We start from the raw sequence: 20,744 nt of genomic DNA, 5'->3' as shown, positions 1-20,744 counted from the left end.
GAAAAAGTTATGGCTCTTGAGACGCAACTGCAAAATTAGTTGAAATTCAATGATTAGACCATTTTAAAAAACCTGCCCTGGTGGGCACGACAGGGTGGTAGGAAACCCACCACTCAAGGGGTTAATTGTAGCTGCTTCAAACAACAATAGTATATTACGCGCAGGTCAGGGGGCCCCTAGTCACTATAATATAATATATTTTTCAATATGGTGTTTTGTCAAGGGGCCCCCAAAAGTACAAAATTCAGGAAGGCAAAGTTTGATCAGCTTAGTGATGCCCTTATTGACTGGGGGAATGTCTTCAAAAAGAAGAGTACATATAAAAATTAATGGCAATTTTTTTAAAGCATCTTAAGTACTCATTGTGATTGTTATATACCCTACAGGAATAACAGGGTTAAGAATAGGAGAAAAACAATGTGGCTAAATAAAGATGTAAAGGGGCAATAAACAACCAAGGGAAAACATTTAAACTAGTAAAATGTGAATGTATTGAAGCACTAAAACTGGTAAGTCTAACTTCTATTTTGAGTAAAATATTTGAAGAGTGCTATTTAGAAGTATCTAAATAGCCAAACAATTCCACATCAGCATGGGTTTATGAGGGATCGCCTCCGTCAAAACCAATCTGATCAGCTTCTTTATATCAATGATAGAAAGCAGAGGGTGGTTGTGCCACCCCCAAGAGGGATGACCCTAGACACCTGGCTAACATGAAGAACTGGGAGGAATAAGTGCTGTCTCATCATGGTGGCACTTACCAGACTCAGGTAGGGTTGCCACCCGACCGGTAAATCACCGGCCTGGCCGGTATTTTTACTGCCCAGGCCAGTGCAGGTATTTTTATTTTACCGGCCCTATTACAGGCCGGTATTTTTGTCGGGCCCCGGGGTCTGTGGCAGGCTGCGACAAAATACCGGCCTGTATAGACTTCAGGGGAGCTGGGGCAGCATCATTCAGCAGTCTATGCTGATGAGATGCCCCTGCTGAGTGTCTGCGAGAGCACACAAACTCAGTCTCTGATTCGGGACTCCACAGGTGGCGCTGGACTCCTAGTCAGGACTGTGGGTGAGTGAGTCTGGTCTCTGGTGGTGGTTACTGGTGTCGTGTGTGTGTGTGGACCGGGTCCGTGGATAGTGGACAGGACTCGTGATGGTGTATGGGGATTGGTGAGAGTCTGATAACGGGGGGGGGGGGGGGGGGAGAGGGGGCTGCTTGCTGGCTGCCTGGGGGGAGACTTCCGGGAGTCAGACGGGAGTGTGGTGGACTGGAAGTCTGGGATGCCTGTGGGGTCTGGATGGATGGGTGGAGTGAGTGGAGCTGTGTGTAACGTATGTGGGGGTCAGGATGATGTAGCAGAGCTGTGTGTGTGATGTCTGGGGGTCAAGTTGGATGTAGCTGAGCTGTGTGTTTGTGATGTGTGGGGATAGGAATGGATATAGAGGTGTTGTGTATGTGTGGGGGTCAGGAGGATGGATGTCCGGCCGGCGCTGAAGTGACAGTGTCGGGACCCGAGGAGGAGAGCAAAGGAGCAGTACATGCGATACGAGGTATGTACCATGTACTGCATGTAATCTTGTATGTTTAGGTGGTATACGTTATACCAGCTGTACATATAATTACATACAGAGCATATCTACCTTACATCAGCATCACTATATAAAGGGGAGGTATGTATCCTGTATATGGTGATATGGACCATGCTGAGGTAACCTAGGTATCTCGTATATAATTATATATGTGTAGATTATATGCAGGCGTCAGCAGCGTATTCTCGCGAGTAGACACCGCGATAAGCCACATCCCCAAACTATGCTACCGACAGTCACCCTTTTTTTACCATGGCCGGTATTTTTTCGGGACAAAGGTGGCAACCCTAGACTCAGGTCCCTAAGGAACGAAACATAGCCAAGGCCAGAGTAGGTTTTGCAGCCCGGCTTCGACACTCCTTTGGCAAGCAGTGCCAATAAAGTGGATGAGGAGAGTTGTAGTAGATATCACTTGTGATGCCACCGTTCCCTCACACCGTTATTCTATGCAGTGGAGTAATAAACACGGAAACTTGTGTGCAGTACCTCGGGTCCCTAGGAACGGTTAGGGTCCAGTATAACTTTACTTGAACAATTAATTTGTATAAGCTGGAAATGCAGGTACAATTCACTTCAATTAGGTACAGGCTATAACTCAGAGGTAGGGAGGATACACAGGATAAATATGGCCCTACAGTCCATGTTATCTGTAGGTCCTGGATTGGGAGCACTCTGGAGGAGGAAAGGGGGTTGGGATCACGCCACATACATTCTGGCAAGAACACTTATTCAGAAAGGCTTAGCCAATAAAGTACCTTTGTGCGGTGATCCTAATGACGGACAGCCACACAGGAAAAGCCTGTGGTGTGAACAGGTGCCTGTTGTAGGAACTGGGGAAGCACGCTCTCTCTCTCTGTTGCTGGGACTCACTCCTCTCACATTCACTTTCCAGATGCTACGGGATGTCACTCTTCTTCCTCCATCTTCACATACATAAAAGCTAAAGGTGCTTCCATGCGGCTCAGTGTTAGCCCACTCAGGTAGACAAGATGGATCTCTAGTTCCTGCTCTCAGACACTCACATTTATAACCTCATTTGTACCACATGATACAGCCAGTATCAGTACACAGGTCGGTACATAGAAGCATCAATTGTAGTGAGAGGAGCAGTTGGTAGCTGAGCTTGACTAAGGCCTGAGAGCACAATAATCTAGCAAGGGAAGGAGGTACAACGCCAGGCCTAAATAGTCAGTATAATCAAAGAACAGGGTGGAGCCAATTACGCAAACAGGAACAGGGGCAGGGAGCAAGGACAGGATTCAGCAGAGGAGTTGTCCAGAAGTTATCCAGTGCTTGAATAGCTCATTTAAAAAAAAAAATTGTAACTCTTTTTTTATTTATCCATTGGCATATATGTCTGAGGGTTTGTTTCTTGCAGAACGAGTTGTTTTTTTTAATGGTACTATTTAATGTACTATATAGAGCCACCACCTGGAGAACAGGAGCTCCTGGGTTCAAGTCATGACACCATGTCCCTGTCTCCGCTCCTGACCGTGGCTTGTGTTACTGACCATGATTCTGCGGCTGCCTGCTCTGATCCATGGCCCAATTATCCATAGTAAACCTGTTCCTCTTGACCCAACCTCTGCCATTGTACCTCATGCTGAAGCATGCTGCCTGCCCCAACCCAGACTGACAATGCTTCTATTCAAGCCCTTAGGCGAGCCCAAGCCCAAGTCTTAAAAAGCATAAGCCGCCTGAGAACTGGGACTGCTTTCTAAATAATAGCCCTGGAATTCAACAGCAAAACCCACATTCTGACTGGTGGAATTAAAGATCAGAGTACCTCAGATGCCACCTCAGTGTTTGGCCTGAAGCCAAACCAGGTTGTGGCTTGGTAGATCCACGTTCATTGAACCTAACAGCATATTAATGGTACATACTCTGATTAGGTAACTGTTACAATTGGGGTACCACAGGGGTCAGTAAAGGGCTCTCTTCTTTTTAACTATTCTCTTTAATATATTTATTAACAGGATTGTACAGTAAATCCCAATACTTGCAGATTATACAAAACTATGTAAAGGAGTTAACACAAGAAAGGACAATATACAGTTGCAAATGGATTGGGATAATCTGGAGGCTTTAGCAAGTGTGGTTTAACCCCTTAAGGACATGGCCTCGTTTTTGTTCCATTTTCGGTTTTTCCTCCTCCCCCCCCCCCTTAAAAAAAACAGTAACTCTTTTTTATTTATCCATTGGCATAGATGTCTGAGGGCTTGTTTTTTGCAGGACGTAAAAAATTCTAAGTGGAGTACAATGAAAAAGAAAATGAAATTCCGCCATCTTTCAGTGCGTCTTGTACGTCGCACAAATAATAATGACATGATAACTTTATCCTATGCGTCAGTACGATTACTATGATACCAAACTTTTTTTTCAATAATTAGTAAAACTTCAATCTTAGTCCCCAGAGGGAACAACAACTTGCAATGCTTTGATCGCTCCTGTAGTATGATGTAATGCTATAGCATTACATCATACTATGATCGAGCAGGCATTCTATCAAGCTATGCTTGATAGGCATTCTGCAATGACAGCCCTGGGGCCTTTCAAAACATCCTTGGCTGCCATGACACACGCACTCTCATCCCAGGAGCTGTACGGGTCCCCCGGAAATTGGCCGGGGGATTTAAATGCCGCTATTAGAATTTAGCTTTAAAGAGGGTTGACAGCTCAGATGAGCTGTGCCGCATACCGGAGCTGTTGCCGGTGTGTGTCAAGCTCTTGCTTACGTCCTGAAGGTTCTGGGTTCAATGGTTCAGGTAGCCAGCTCAAGGTTGACTCAGCCTTCCATTTTTCCGAGGTCAGTAAAATGAGTACCCAGCTTGGTGAAGAGGTTAATTAATAAAAATTACTTGAAAGCGCTGCTGAATAAGTTGGCACTATACAATTAACAAGATTAATTTTGTATTATATTTTACAGTTTTGGGCACCAGTACTCAAGAAGGACATATCAGAGCTTGAGCGGCTTTATAAACTGGCAAATAAATTAATAAATGGAATGGGCAAACTACAATACTCAGAGAAGCTATCAAAATTTAGGTTATTTAGTTTAGAAAAAAAGACAACTCAGGGGTGACCTCATAACTATGTATAAATATATCAGGGTTCAATACAGAGATCTCTGCCATCATCTTTTTATATCAAGAACTGTGACAAGGGGGCATCCTTTACATCTAGAGGAAAGAAGGTTTCTACACCAACATAGAAGGGGGTTCTTTACGGTAAGAGTAGTAAGACTATGGAGCACTCTACCTGAGGATGTGGTGATGGTGTACTCACTCCAGGGATTTATTGTGATTGCCAGATCTGGAGTCATGAAGGATTTTAACCTAAATTGAAGAAAAATTGGCTTCCATCTCATGGGCTTTTTGCCTAGCTCTGGATCAATATTGCAGGATAATAGGATGAACTGGATAGACATGTCTTTTTTCAACCTTGCATACTGTGTCACTATGTACAGTGTTGACAAAATATATTTTCACAAGATGTATTTTAACTAGTAATAGTTCCCCTCTTTTTTTAATTCCACCTTTAAATTCCAGAATAAGAATTCATTTTTAATCAACATAACCAGTCTCTGTGTTAAGGCCCATTTACACACAAAGATAATTGTTCAAAAGATTGTTTTGCATAAACTGATAATGGACACTAATGTCCATTAGCAGCTTATTACCTTCATTTGCATGTAAATGAGCCTCTGGGACCTGTATGCAGAGAACAGCAAGTGGTCTGTTCTCTGCATTCAGCTCCTTTGTTCTGCCATGAGGCTGCAAGCTGAATACAGTGTAATCAGCACTCCCTTGGAGAATACAGCACCTTGGACAGCAAGCACAGCATGTGGTCTGTGTAAACTTCTCTCCGGCTGAAAAATTGATTTTATGCTCACCTAAAAATCATCATTCAGCCTTAGGCCTTAGTCAGACGGGCGTTTTTTCGCGCGATTTGCGCATGCAAATTCATGAATGGGTGTGAGTGAGACCTGCCTCTGATTGGCTCAGCGCTGAGCCAATCAGGGGCAGGTCTGACTCACACTCCCTTCACACCCACTGCAGGCCGGCCGCGCGGAACTCCGGCTGCCGGGAGAAGGTGAGTATATATATTTTTTTTATTTTTACACATTTTAGGATGAATTGCAGGGAAGGGCTTATATATTTAAGCCATTCCCGACAATTCATCCCGCGCACGCCCGCAGCGCATTGCTTTCAATGGAGCCGGCTGTATTGTCGGCTCCATTGAATGCAATGCGCTGGACAGCTCCGGCCCGTTTCTAATGAAACGCGGCTAGGAGCAGATTTTCGGGCGATTTTTGGGCCCCGGTCACGCGATTTGCGCATCCGTCATGCGATTCGCAAATCGTGCGAAAAAACGCCCGTGTGACTAAGGCCTAAGAGTGAAAGATGGGAGCATTTGCACACAACGATTATAGCTCAAACGATGGCTTTTGAGCAAATTTTGAGCACTAATTGTTGCGTGTAAATGGGTCTTTAGGCCTTCTCCATATCGCCTTTGAAGTGTAAGATCCATGCCAGATTTTTCTGACGTGAATCTGACACTTTAATCCACAACAGAACTCTCAGGCCACAACTTTAAACTCATATTTAGCCCCAGTGAATGGGGGCAAAATCCATTTGTAGCTGCCCAATGTGGTTTCCATGTCAAGAATTGACAGGTTAATATTTTTTTCCCATGATGTGGATTTCAAAATCCATGCATGGAAAAAATCCACTATGTATGAACTTTGGTGCGTATTTATGTAGCCATCAACAGAAACTTTTCATGTGTCAAGTCTCTGTCAGTCTGCTTTCACACTGTGTTTATTTATTTTTTGAAATACCAAATTTTTAGGCTTCCCTCACACAGACGTTTGCAGAAATACTACGTTTTTCAATGCTGCATTTACTGTGGTTTCAGTAGTATTGTCATACATTTCTGACAACATTTTGGCTGTGTTTCCAGCACAGCTGAAAACGCAGCCAGCAACCTGAAAAAAAGAAGCAATACACACCTAACAAAAGCAGTCAGGGTTCCTCCCACTGCTCTCCGACTCTCCTGCAGGCTTCCTGTGCAGTTGTCAGCATGGAGAGAGCATTTATTGCTGGTAACAGGGATTGAACACCCTGCCTCCAACAAGAGATTGCTCTGAGTGGCTGGGTTGGCACTCAATGCACTAATCACATTCATTCATATTCAAAAACAGAACAGACATCACTTTAAAATTGCAGCATTAAAAATGCTGTGTTTTAACACTTGTCTGAGAAGCCCAATTGTAATGAATGCGCTATACAGCATTTAGTGCAATGCTCAAAACACAGCGGTAAACGCTGAAAAAAAAATGCCTGTGTGAGGGAGGCCTGGGTGGCATTTTTTCACAAAATGTTTTCTCAGTAAAACTGTCACTTCCAAATGTTATCTAGGAGTTAATAGAGAATTATTAAAAGTGACATATATAGTTGTAGCATTTCTTTTTCACTTGTAGTTGTATTTCTTTTTTTTTCTTTGGTTGCTCATTTCTAAAAAATAGCAGCCCACCTGTCCATGTGTTGTATCTGGTATTAGAACTCAGATTGATTTAAGTGAATGGATCGGAGTTGCAGTACCACACACAACCTGTGCATAGATGTGGTTGTGTTTTTAGAAGAAAGCAGACATGTTCTTCCAACCCTGGACAACCCCCTTTATGGCCCAAAATATCCAGTGATTAAAACAAAAATATTTACAGTTAAAGAACAACTGTACTTACCAACACAGCGAATAGGTGGACTCCAGCCATTTGTTGTGCATGTACGACGTTTATTTGGCTCTGTCTGAAGAACATATCCCCTATCACATTCCACGTCAATTTCATCTCCATATTTGTATTGAGCTTTCGTTGAAACTAGTTTCCCTTTTTCCACATTTTGATAAGAATTGCAGACAATTTCTACATTTTAGATAAAAACAAAACATTAATTAGAGAAAGAGAGAGATTGATTATTGGATAACTGCTTAAGCCCCATTTACACTGATAGATGATCGGGTCCGCGTTATTTGAGTCGAGCTTTTCGTAAAATTCGAGAGCTCTACTGGAGTAACGAACCCCATTGACTACAATGGGTGACTCGAGCATTTTTGTATGTGGAACGCAGGATCCCGAGCTTTTTTTTTTTTTTCTTGGTTCGTGTCTGTCTCTCTCTCTCTCTTTCTCTCTCTCTCTCTCTCTCTCTCTCTCTCTCTCTCTCTCTCTCTTTCTCTCTCTCTCTCAGAGCGAGACACAGCAGTGGCTGCTAATAGAACAATACAGCTGCTTTGTATATGCAAACAGCTGTAGTGTTCTCTCACTTACAGCCCGTGCCCCGCTGTGAATTCACAGCAGGACATAGGCACAGAGAATGTTATCAGTGCAGCTGGCTGATAACAGCCTGCTCCACTGATAACAGCAAGCTAGAGTTCAGGGATTAGCGACCTGTGCACAAAAACTGCATGATGCCCCTGCATTTAGATAGAACGAGAATCGCTCAAAAGATGGCTGTGAGCGATTTTTGAGCGATTCTCATTGTGTCTAGAAGGGCCTTTAGAAATATCATATAGCATAATCTAATGTTTATAGGTTTACTGCAGACAATGGCAGGAGGGGGAGGGGGGAGTAAACCATTGTCGAGGGTTAATTTGTTCAAACAGACTGGTCAGTTATGTTGTCGGTTCCGAATTGACCTAAGCAGGAGGAGCGCTCCTTTGAGAGTCTAAGTACTGACCATACACACGGTATATGATGAAGTAATGAACTCTAAGTCTTTATTGGCGTAGTCTCAGTTTATATAGAAGATCGCCCACGCAGGGATGCGACCTCTGGTAATACAAGGAGTAACCTCATGATACATACATTCATCTGATAAAAACACATGACTTCTATATCTTACAATGACATAATTATTCAATAAACTTTAGACGTGTGATATATGACTCAGACAAACACATCTTTAAGAAATTGCTGATTTCACATGTAAGAGCTAGCAACTTCTTTGCGGTTAGGCTATGTCTTTGCTAAATTCCAAGACATCTGGCCTTAGCTTCCTGATTCCACTTAGATCAGACGTACTTCCTCAAAAACAGTCATGACTTCTGTTACACATACAATATATTGCTAAAATATTCTTTTTGCTAAAATAGATTGATAAGCATATATACTATTTTTGATAAGCGACATTTATTAATTTCTTTACAGCCCCTATTGGCCCTTATCATTCCCCCATTTTGGACATCAGGAAGTCACACACAGGAATGACAATTATGGGGAATTTTGAGGCGGAGTTGATCCAGAGGAAGGCGAAAACCCTTTTAGGAAAAAGCCAATTATCCTTGTATAAAAGGGAAAAATTCCTTCCTGACCCCAAATATGGCGATCGGAACAAATCCCAAGATCACAGCCGACATCTGACTTTTTAAAATGTATTATTGTTCTCATGAATCTAAACAAATCTCTTACCATTTGTGTGAAACATAAAGTGTAAGTTTGACCGCATCACAATGGAACAATATTCATATACATTAAGAAAGGTATTCTCCTGGAAAACATTGCTCTCTTCCACATCACTATCGTTATGCACTATTGAATATATATCGCGAAGTGTCTTTATTGGAGTGGGGATAGACAGTAAGCAAGTCCGTAAAATATCTTCCCCACTCCGCAGGTTAGGCATGCACATGTGGGAAATATTCAGTACGTCTTTTGCAAAGTATTCCCACATGTTGGGGTGTCCTTCCGCCCAAACAGTCCATCTTCTTCTTACATCGACAGTTGATGAAGAATTGTCCCGAAAAGAGAGTAGTCCAAGAAAACAAAGGGTAAATAATACACCTATCCAGACTATCAATGCTGGTGTCCAGGTTGCCATCCTCCTCCCCCACCCTGGGTTGGGCTTACTCTCCACCCCCCTCGTGGTGCTGAGGCGTTGGAACTTTCTTGCAGTGTGAGGCATGGATCCAAGTGGGTTTGCCTTCTAGCTTGACCGAGGTGGGAGTGGTTAACAGCACTTGGTATGGTCCGTCAAAGCGAGGTTCCAAAGTCTTTCTGACGTGTCTCTTTACCACCACCCAATCTCCGGGATTCAGAGAGTGGGATCCTTCCAAACTATCAGGGTCTGGAATAGAAGAGAAGACTAGGTCGTGTGTTATTTTTAGCTTTTGGCATAAATCCTGCACAAAGGAAGTAACTTTATCATGACCCAGGGATAGAGCTTGGGGGTGATACAGTCCTAACCTGGGCACGGAGCCAAAGAGAATCTCATAAGGAGACAGTCCTGTTTTCCTATTTGGCGTGGTTCGTACTGAGTAGAGTGCCAAAGGTAGGCACTCGGGCCAAGGTTTTCCTGTTTCAACCATGGCTTTCTGTATCTTAAGTTTGAGGGTGCCATTGAGTCTTTCTACTTTTCCGGAGCTCTGCGGATGATAGGGGGTGTGAAAGGCCTGCTCTACTCCTAAGGCGGACATGACTTCCTTCATTACCTCACCAGTGAAGTGAGTACCACGGTCGCTCTCAATGGTCTCTGGTACCCCAAATCTGCACACTAACTCTGACACAAGTTTTTTTGCAGTGGCCTGGGCAGTGGCCTTCGTGACCGGGTAGGCCTCAGCCCACCCAGAAAAGAGGTCAATGCATACCAGGACATACTCATACCTTCCTGATCTGGGCAGCTGGATGTAATCTATCTGTAGTCTCTGGAAGGGGTACAAAGGTCGCGGAGTGCACTTCCGAGGGGTCTTTACTACTTGACCGGGGTTGTGTAGTGCACAGATTTCACAAGCCTTGACGTATGCCTTTGCCATCCTGTCAAATCCCGGAGCGTACCACATTTTCTCCACCAGGGCTACCATGGCATTACGAGAAGCGTGCACCTTTCCATGAGCCAAAAGGGCCATACTAGGATAGGCAGCCGCAGGTAAACACATACGGAAACCCATCATCCAACCTTCATTTCCTTTTACTGCCCCTGCACTTGCCCAGCGCTCCTGCTCTTGCCCTGAGGGGAGTAGGTCCACCTCCTTCTGTGGTGGGACAGAGAGGGTCTGGTCCTTGGCAGGGGGATCAGGATCCTCCTCCGCTGGGCAGGACCTGGTCTGAACTCTGCACACGGGTGCCCTCCAGTCCAGCAGGGCTGCAGCCTTTGCTGCTCCGTCTGCCTTCTCGTTGCCTCTGCTTTCCAAGGAGTCCCCTCGGGTGTGTGCCTTTACCTTTATTATGGCTACCTGCTTCGGGAGCATGATAGCTGACATTAAACTACTTACTGCCTCACCATTCTTTATCGGTCTGCCTTGAGCTGTTAGGAAGCTCCGCGCGCGCCAAATCGGCCCATAGTCATGCGCAACGCCAAACGCGTACCTGGAGTCCGTGTAGATATTAGCAGTGACTCCCCGGGCTAACTTGCAGGCCTCGGTCAGAGCGCACAGCTCCGCTTCCTGTGCTGACATATGTGGGGGCATGGCGCGGCCTATCAGTACTTCATTCATTGATACTACAGCAAACCCTGTCACAAATCTGCCCATCTCATTCTGGTATCGTGATCCATCCACAAACATTTCAAGGTGGGGGTTCAGGAGAGGCTTATCTGTGACATGAGCAAATCCAGCTGTCTCCTGCTCCATCAGAGCAGCACAGTCATGCTGGTGCTCGGTGTCAAAAGCTTCCTCTTCGCCTAGGGAATTGACAAAAAGTTGATCCCCTGTGCTTACTCCCCCTTTTGAATCAGTGTCACCTAATGGCAGTAAGGTGGCCGGATTCAAAGTTGTGCAACGTTGAAATGAGACATTGGATGAAGAGTGTACTGCAAGTTCCATTTTGACCTGTCTAGCAAGAGAAAGATGTCTACGGCTCACCTGTGTCAGAATTCCATGTACGTCATGGGGCGTGAGGACCACAAGAGGGTAGTCTAGGACCACCTCAGAAGCTTTCTCAAGTAGTGCTTGTACAGCCAGAACTGCTCTTACACAGGAGGGTGAACCCCTGGCTACTGCATCAAGATGTGCACTGTAGTATGCTACAGGGCGCTTTTTGTCACCATGCTCTTGTGTGAGGACGGCAGTAGCATGTCCCGCCATCTCAGTCACGAACATCTGGAAGGGTTTATCATAGTCAGGCAGACCCAGTGCTGGAGCACTGGTAATCTGTATTTTCAGCTGATGGAAAGCTGACTCGGCTTCCGGAGACAAAGCAAATGGCTTGGAACTCAGGCAGTCGTACAGAGGCTGCATGGTCATGGAGGCAGAGCGAATCCACGGCCGACAATATGAAACTAACCCCAGAAATGTCCGCAACTGAGCATGGGAGGTAGGGAGTGGCATGTCCTCCACCACCTTGGTACGTTCTGGCGTGAGGTGTTTTGTACCAGGACCTAGGCAGTGACCAAGAAACACAACATGAGATTTGCAAAACTGTAATTTGTCTTTACTGGCTTTACACCCACTGTCTGCAAGAAAACAAAGGAGGCTGAGTGAGGCCGCAACGCAGGTAGGTCTGTCCGGTGCACACAGTAGGAGATCATCAACATACTGAAGCAGGGCCACACCTGGTGGGACCGTCCATGCATCAAGTACAAGCTTCATACATCGGGTGAATTGATTTGGGCTGTTTTGTGCCCCTTGTGGTAGGACAGTCCAGCAGTACTGTTTTCCTCGGAACGTGAAGGCGAACAGGTACTGGCAATCGGGGTGGATCGGGACGGACATAAATGCATTGGCTAAATCGATCAGAGTGTACCAACAGGTTCCGGAAGGTATGGTGGACAACAGAGTGTAAGGGTTGGGGACCAAAGGTGTTTCTAGGATGGTCACCTTATTGATTTCTCTTAGATCGTGAACCATCCGGTAGGTATCAGGTTCACCTTTCTTCCCTTTCTTTTTAACTGGGAAGAGTGGCGTGTTAGCGGGTGAGACGCAAGGTTTTAAAGCATTCAAGGCACATAACTCTGTAATAGTGGAGGCTATTGCGTCTTCCTGTGCCATGGCTAGGGGATATTGGCGGATCATGGGGGCTTTTTCCCCATCTTTGAGATATACCATGACTGGGGGTACGTGGAGATGGCCCAAGTCTGTCTTCCCTTTTGCCCAAAGGGTCTCTGGCACTGCTGAGAGAACCTGTGTATCTTCTGGGGTCAACACATATACAGTACAAGAAGGAGGCGGAGTGACCAAGTCTGCTGCCATGAGACAGAATACTTGGTGGTCGGCCGCAGAGGTACTGACATGAGCCTCACCGGAAGGATGGAGCTGAATACAGCACCCCAGGGGTCCCATCACATCGGTTCCCATGATGCAATCCCCAGCGGGTGACACCAGGAAGCGAGTGAGGACTCGTGACCCTTGAAAGGAGACTTCTATGGGCTCGGTCTCACGCATGGGTGTTGGTTCCCCGGACACTCCAACGGCTATGGCTATGGAGTCTGAGAGGGGAATACTAAGATCGTTGACTTGTGAGGTACTGACACATGATTTAGTAGCCCCTGTGTCAATTAAAAAGGGCACCTCCTTCCCCTGGATTTTTAGAGGCTGAAAAATTTGTGGCCCACGTGCATCAGTAACTATAAGGGACACGGGGGAAGGAGTGCCAGACCTTCATTGGTAATTGGTATACCCGTTATTTCCCTGTGGGCGGGATGATGTGGTATTGGCCGTACTTCCCTGTTGCCCCCTTTCGTCTGACGTGTTCTGTCTAGGGCGTTTAGGGGCTCTACAATTACGGGCCAAGTGTCCAGTCTTCCCGCAGTTATAACACTTACGGGTCTCCCGCCTGGGGTCGTTAAGTCGGACTGTGTCCCCCTCCATGGTGTAATGTTTAACTATAACACCCTTTGCGTGGTCTTCTGTATCCATGACAAATCCTACAGCTTTCTTATATAGATCACGCGGTCTGGCCTGTCGCCAATCGGGGGTACATGCTTTAACGCGTTCAGACAGGCGCTTATCTATTCCTTGCATAAAGGCTTCACAAAAAGCAGCATTACGTATTGCTTTTGGACAATCATATAAACCCAGATCTCTGCCAACTTCCTCTAAACGGCCAAAGTAACATTCAATAGACTCGCCCTTGTTCTGTCTACACTGGGTTAGGGCTGTACGTCTCTCTTGGGCTTTATCCTTAAACCAGGTTTTAACCTTGTCAACATATTGAGTACCACTAGGTAATGTCTGGGGGTCATCTGGGCGATCTTCAAGACCACAAAATTGAGCAATACTATTGTAAAGGCCCAGAGGACATTTTACATTCATAAGACATTCCATATCTGTCCAAGTGGCAGAGTAGTTTTTCTGTATGACTTCCAACTTTCTATGGAAAGCTGCTGGCTCTGTCTGGGGATCGGGCAGTTGCTGACACAGTGCCATCTGGTCTGTGGCGCTCCAGGGTCGCCATGTAGTGACTGTAGACCCGGGAGTTGGTCTATGTGCGTCCGTAGGTCTGTCATTAGAAGACGATGGTCTGTCGGTGTCCTCTTGTCTGACCGTGCCCAATGGTGGACTTGGTCTGTTTGGTTCTCTATAATGGGTAGTGGAGGTTGTAACTGGGAATAAGGGAATTGGTTGTCTACACTGATCCCTGCGACGTGGAGTCCCACATACTGTACAGAGTTCTTTAAAACAGGCATTCTGTTGACCACAACGTGGACAGTCCCAAGCCGGACCTCTATTTACTTCAGGGCTCGGGGATCCTGATTGAGGGCTGTATGGAGGTGTATCCATCTGGGCAGTAGCCTGTGGATACGTAGGAGGCAGGGGTGGCAAATTGGGATACAGAGAATTAAAGGGATTATTAGGAGACATTGGTGGAGCGGCCGGGACGACAGGAGAGACTAATGGAACCGTAGGGGTTTCCATGGGAACGTCTATTGGTGGCCGGGGCATAGGACAATAAACTAAAATGCCCTCGCCTCGGGACTCGGAGTCCCAGTGTTCGTCTTCTGCTGTTTTAGAGCAGTCCAGAATAGCCTTCATGCCTTTTTCCAAACCCTTATTTCTTATTTCCTTTCTATGCTTATCCTCATATTGTGACCAAAATTCATAATTGAATGTTCCCGCCTTCTTAAGGCCTATACGTTTGTAAACTTTATAGGCTTGTCTGCAAATGTCCTCCCCTTCTCTATCTTTAATTATCTCAATAGGAGTCTGATATATCTTAGATTGTTCAGACCCCATCTTGACCACTTCCGACTATTCTTCACTAAGTATACAGGACGTATATTTCACACAGTAAACTAAGATAATCACTGAGACTATCTGGGAACACACAGTTCCCTGTCCCGGAATAGATTTACAGAACTAAAACGTGGTCAACTTCAAACACTAGGATTCAGGGGAGACCAGACTTCGCCTCTTAGGGAACTTTTAGTAATATTATAACAGATCCAGAGTAAGAATATGACTGCCAGAAATGAGACTATAACAATAACAATTATTTCAATCTCCAATACAGACAACATGACTCTTTAAGTCCCAATGAGTGAGTTCTTCCGTCTAGGACAGTTAAATGAACTTATTCACTCTAAAATATGGACGGGGCAGAAAATGTAGGAAACAGGCAACAACATACCTCTAGTCCGTTAGAGACACACAGATCAAAAGAATCCAGACTGTATAATAGTAAGATAAGCTCTTACCTGTTACACCGGTGTTTTAGTCTGGGGTCTCCGGATCCAATATCCACGTCAACGGGCCAGGAGTTTGTTTCAGTCTACTGGTTGCGATGTCCCGTAAAGGTAAGCCCCGCCCCCTAGTTGGACGCCAAGAACTGTCGAGGGTTAATTTGTTCAAACAGACTGGTCAGTTATGTTGTCGGTTCCGAATTGACCTAAGCAGGAGGAGCGCTCCTTTGAGAGTCTAAGTACTGACCATACACACGGTATATGATGAAGTAATGAACTCTAAGTCTTTATTGGCGTAGTCTCAGTTTATATAGAAGATCGCCCACGCAGGGATGCGACCTCTGGTAATACAAGGAGTAACCTCATGATACATACATTCATCTGATAAAAACACATGACTTCTATATCTTACAATGACATAATTATTCAATAAACTTTAGACGTGTGATATATGACTCAGACAAACACATCTTTAAGAAATTGCTGATTTCACATGTAAGAGCTAGCAACTTCTTTGCGGTTAGGCTATGTCTTTGCTAAATTCCAAGACATCTGGCCTTAGCTTCCTGATTCCACTTAGATCAGACGTACTTCCTCAAAAACAGTCATGACTTCTGTTACACATACAATATATTGCTAAAATATTCTTTTTGCTAAAATAGATTGATAAGCATATATACTATTTTTGATAAGCGACATTTATTAATTTCTTTACAGCCCCTATTGGCCCTTATCACCATGGAATGGTATTGGTGAAGTCTAAATCTCTGGTGCTGACGAACATTCACCCGACCTCACCTCAGATTGATTTGCTATGTACCATGGATGCTGAGTATAATATTGTTTTACTTTTCAAAATCTTGCTGATACAATATTTGTATGTCCTGTTTGTTTCCCTTTCGATAAAATCTTTCTTGATATCTTGGATGTCTTTTGATATCCTGTATGTATATCTACTTTTAACCCTTTGAGTAAACTTAATTAATATTTGACCTGTGTGCATGTGAACCCATTTATTTTTGCTGTGGAACTCACCATGAGGGCTCGTTCAGACGAACGTGTTCTTAGCGCTGCAGGTTCCTATAGAAGTGTTCACATGGATGATTGTTAGACACGCTGAATAAGCATGTCTAGCAAAGATAGGATATGCAAGTACAAACTCGCATTTCTGCTCCTGTGATTTCCATAGGCTCCTATAGAAGCCTTGAAAGCATGCAGCATGTGCCTCGGATCGTTTGAACAGGCAACTTCATGAAGCTTGAAGTCGCCCGTTCACGCGATCTTTTCAGGACTATAGCAGCGCTGTTTTCTCGCTGCTTAGCAGCGTGAAAACAGCACTTAACTGAACGAGGCCTAAAACAACATTGAGAAGAAAAAATAATTGTGCCAGATTTACCATTTTTTTCCATCTCCCCCAAAATACTAATAAATTCTACTCTCTAACATAATGAGCCATTTTCATTGTTTATTAGGCCCTGCCATGTACTTGATTGTGGGTGTGCTTGGTACTGCATCTCATTACCATTTACTTGAATGGAACTGAGCTACAGTACCAAACACAGCTGCCTGTTCAGACTATCTGCATAAACAATGAAGGGGATGTGGCAGCCCCCCATCAGTTAAAGACATGAAAAATCCCTTTAAGGAAAAACTCACTCAGAATCACAAGTACAGTGCAGAATGCAGTATGGCATAATGTTGTGTGCACAAGGCCTAAAAATAAACAGCAAATATTTGAATGTGACTATAAAGTGGGCCTCCAGAGTCAGTTCTACTGGGAAGCCCTTGGTACCCCAGTCCGACACTGCTAACAATAATGATTCTTCTTCCACAAAGCTATACATCAGTCTGTTCAGCTCCTATACCATGCTGGCTGTAGATCAGGCACTATGCTCAAAATTGCAGGTTTTCTTTATATTATATAGATGCTAAGTAGAGATGAGCGAACGTACTCGTCCGAGCTTGATGCTCGGGCGAATATTAGGGTGTTCGGGATGCTCGTTACTCTTAACGAGCACCACGTGATGTACCGGTAACTTTCACTATCATCTCTGAGACGTTAGCGCGCTTTTCTGGCCAATAGAAAGACAGGGAAGGCATTACAACTTCCCCCTGCAACGTTCAAGCCCTATACCACCCCCCTGCTGTGAGTGGCTGGGGAGATTAGGTGTCACCCGAGTATTGAAATCTGCCCCTCCCGCGGCTCGCTACGGATGCATTCTGACATTAGTTCAGGGAAAGTGCTATCGTGTTGGAGCTGCTATAGGGAGAGTGTTAGGAGTATTTTAGGTTTCAAGAACCCCAACAGTCCTTCTAAAGGCCATAAATCTTCTCTATATGCGCTCAATGGGGCCGGCGGCAGCAGCGCCGACCTCATTGAGAACATATAGAAGACAAATCCTTCTTTTCTGCCACAGCTGTAACAGCTGTGACAGAGAAGAACGATGTTTGCCCATTGAATTCAATGGAACCAGCAATACAGCAGGTTCCACTGAATGCAATGGGCTGCCGGCGATCGCAGGATGAATGGTCGGGAAGGGGTTAAATATAAAACCCCTTCCCTGCAATTCATCCAGAAATGTGTAAAAATAAAAATATATACCGGCGTATAAGGCGACGGGGCGTATAAGACGACCCCCCAACTGTCACCTTATACGCCGGCAATACAGTGGAGCAAAGAATAAAAAGCATTACTTACTTCTTCAGACGATCTGCGACGCTCCTGCAGGCTGTCACTCCCTCCTGGTGTTTGCAGGCTCTTGCTCCCTCCTTGTTCCCGGCAGACTATTGCTTTCTCTACGAAAGGCTTTAAATCCCTGCCTCCAGAAACACATGTGCCTTCAGCCAATCACAGCCAATGACAATGATGTCATTGAATGGCTGTGATTGGCTGTGTTTCTGGAGGCGGGGATTTCAAGCCTTTCGTAGAGAAAGCAATAGTCTGCCGGGAACAAGGAGGGAGCAAGAGCCTGCAAACACCAGGAGGGAGTGACAGCCTGCAGGAGCGCCGCAAATCGTCTGAAGAAGTAAGTAATGCTTTCTATTCTTTGCTCCACTGTATTGCCGGCGTATAAGGTGACAGTTGGGGGGTCGTCTTATACGCCCCGTCGCCTTATACGCCGGTATATATTTTTATTTTTACACATTTCTGGATGAATTTCAGGGAAGGGGTTATATATTTAACCCCTTCCCGACAATTCATCCTGCGATCGCCGGCAGCCCATTGCTTTCAGTGGAACCTGCTGTATTGCTGGCTCCATTGAATTCAATGGGCAAACATCGTTCTTCTCTGCTACAGCTGTTACAGCTATGGCAGAGGAGAACGATCTTTACGCTGACAGTGCGGGGGGGGGGGGCGCCCACTCTTGCCGCTATTGTGGCTTAATAGTGGGACCTGGGAATTTGAGATGCAGCCCACCATGTAGCCCCTCGCCTGCCCTATCCGTCACTGTGTCGTTCCCATCACTTTGTAGAATTGCCCAGATTTTCACACATGAAAACCTTAGCGAGCATCGGCAAATACAAAAATGCTCCGGTCGCCCATTGACTTCAATGGGGTTCGTTACTCGAAACGAACCCTCGAGCATCGCGGGAATTTCGTTCCGAGTAACGAGCACCCGAGCATTTTGGTGCTCGCTCATCTCTAATGCTAAGACCTCCTGCCCACAGCCGGGTCGGATACTTGCAGCTGGATGCGACCCGTGCCCCGGCATTGACCTCCCGCTTACCTGTTGGGCGGCTTCTCTCTCCGCTCTACGATGTGCTGGCTGGTTCACAGCCAGGCATGCGCAGAGCAGAGCTGGCGCGTCAGCAGTGACGTTTCTATGTGGGCCTCACAGAGGCTCGCAAAGAAATAGGACAGGCCGCAATTTTAATACTGTGCAGGTTTTCACGCGGTCAAACGCGGTTGTCAGCATAGGATTGCATAAACTAATGCAATCCTATGGCAGCATGCAACGACGGAAATTCCGCACAGAATTTAGCCGTGGAATTTCCATCTGTGGGCATTGGGCCGAAGAGCTTAATAACATACTTAGTCCCCCTGCACACGGACGGAAATTCTGCAAAACGCAATCCTATCAAGGCGGCCGTGATTTTTCCGGGTGAAAACATACGCGTAAAACAAATGGTGGCATGCTCTATTTCTGTGGGGGTCTCACAGAGGCCAGCACAGAAATGTCTCTCCCTGCACTGGTCCCTGCAGGGGCTCAGGTCGGGAGAATTCTCGCAGCGGGATCCGACCCGGCCGTCAGCAGGCGGCCTTACAGTGTAGCAAATCTAATATAAACAAAATGGAGATTGTTTTAATACAAGTCACAGTATTCAGTTCATGGCATATTACATGCAAACACATTATTATATATTGTATAACTCAGAAGCAAAGCTTATACGAACCGATACATATAGGTTGAGGAATCCAGCCATCTTTAGTGCAAGTAGCTTCTCCATTTTTAATAGTGTTAAGTCCTTCATTACAAGTAATGTGTATTACGTCATGATTTTTGTAGACAGGTTTTTTCAGACCATTCACTCTTCCGTTATCTACTTGTGGGAGTTTACAACTAATTGCTACAAGAAAGTACAATAATTAGAGACTATATTGTTTTTTATGCAGCAAAACAAATGATTAGTATTCAACTACTGAGATGTTTATTTACTACACATAAAACAAAGAAAAAACGAAAACTGCAGAAATACATTCCTCATATGGAATATCACTATTTTTATTCTGTTTCTATATTTCTTCAGTATTTCTGGGAACCGTGCATTGTTCACTCTGCAGATGTGTTGCTTCCAACTAAAATGTAATAAACATATGTTTTTTGTTTGTACGTGTGGCACTTTTAGTGCAGGACACTTACGTTTTTCTTGCACGTTTTTTTCAAATGATTTTTATTAACGCGAAGGTCAATAGGACTTTCTAATGTTAAAAGCGCATTCCATCGCATGAAAATCACAATGTGTATTTAGGCCTTATTTACACGAGCTACTAAATCGCACGACTTTGTAGCGCTACAAAAACATATGTATGTGAAGCCCATGGTTTCCAATGGGTTCTTTTAGGCTACAAAACATCTCTCGTGTGAAAGAAGCCATTGGAAACCATGAGCTTCACATACATGTATTTTTGTAGCACTATAAAATTGAGGGATTTTGTAGCCCATGTAAATAAGGCCTAAAAACACATTGTAATTTTCGTGCGATGCAATGCGTTTTTAACATTAGAAAGCCCCATTGATTTCCGTGTTAAAAAATGCAGCAAAATCGTATTAAAAAAATGCGTGAGAAAAACGCAAGTGTGCAGAAGCCCTTAACCCCTTAAGGACATGGCCTATTTTGGGCTTAAGGACGCAACGATTTTTGGCGGATTTTCTTCTCCATTTTTCAAAAGTCATAACTAGAGATGAGCGAGCACCAAAATGCTCGGGTGCTCGTTACTCGAGACGAACTTTTCGCGATGCTCGAGGGTTCGTTTCGAGTAACGAACCCCATTGAAGTCAATGGGCGACCCGAGCATTTTTGTATATCGCCGATGCTCGCTAAG

At 45.0% G+C, this 20,744-nt stretch overlaps 1 protein-coding gene across 1 annotated transcript in view; it reads right to left on the bottom strand.

Moving 5' to 3' along the window:
• Positions 1–20,744, bottom strand: part of LOC136620287 (complement factor H-like) — a 197,029-nt gene that overhangs the window by 114,563 nt on the left and 61,722 nt on the right. Inside the window, exons 3-4 of the mRNA XM_066594988.1 lie at positions 19,595–19,768; positions 7,336–7,515 (exon numbers count right to left, since the gene is read on the bottom strand). Coding sequence (XP_066451085.1) covers positions 7,336–7,515; positions 19,595–19,768 — 354 coding nt within the window. The remainder of the gene's footprint in view (positions 1–7,335; positions 7,516–19,594; positions 19,769–20,744) is intronic.

Source organism: Eleutherodactylus coqui, chromosome 3 (genome assembly GCF_035609145.1).
Source record: "Eleutherodactylus coqui strain aEleCoq1 chromosome 3, aEleCoq1.hap1, whole genome shotgun sequence".
Lineage (NCBI taxonomy): Eukaryota > Metazoa > Chordata > Amphibia > Anura > Eleutherodactylidae > Eleutherodactylus > Eleutherodactylus coqui.
Note: the sequence above shows the minus strand (reverse complement) of the source record. Positions and strands in the feature narration are given on the sequence as shown.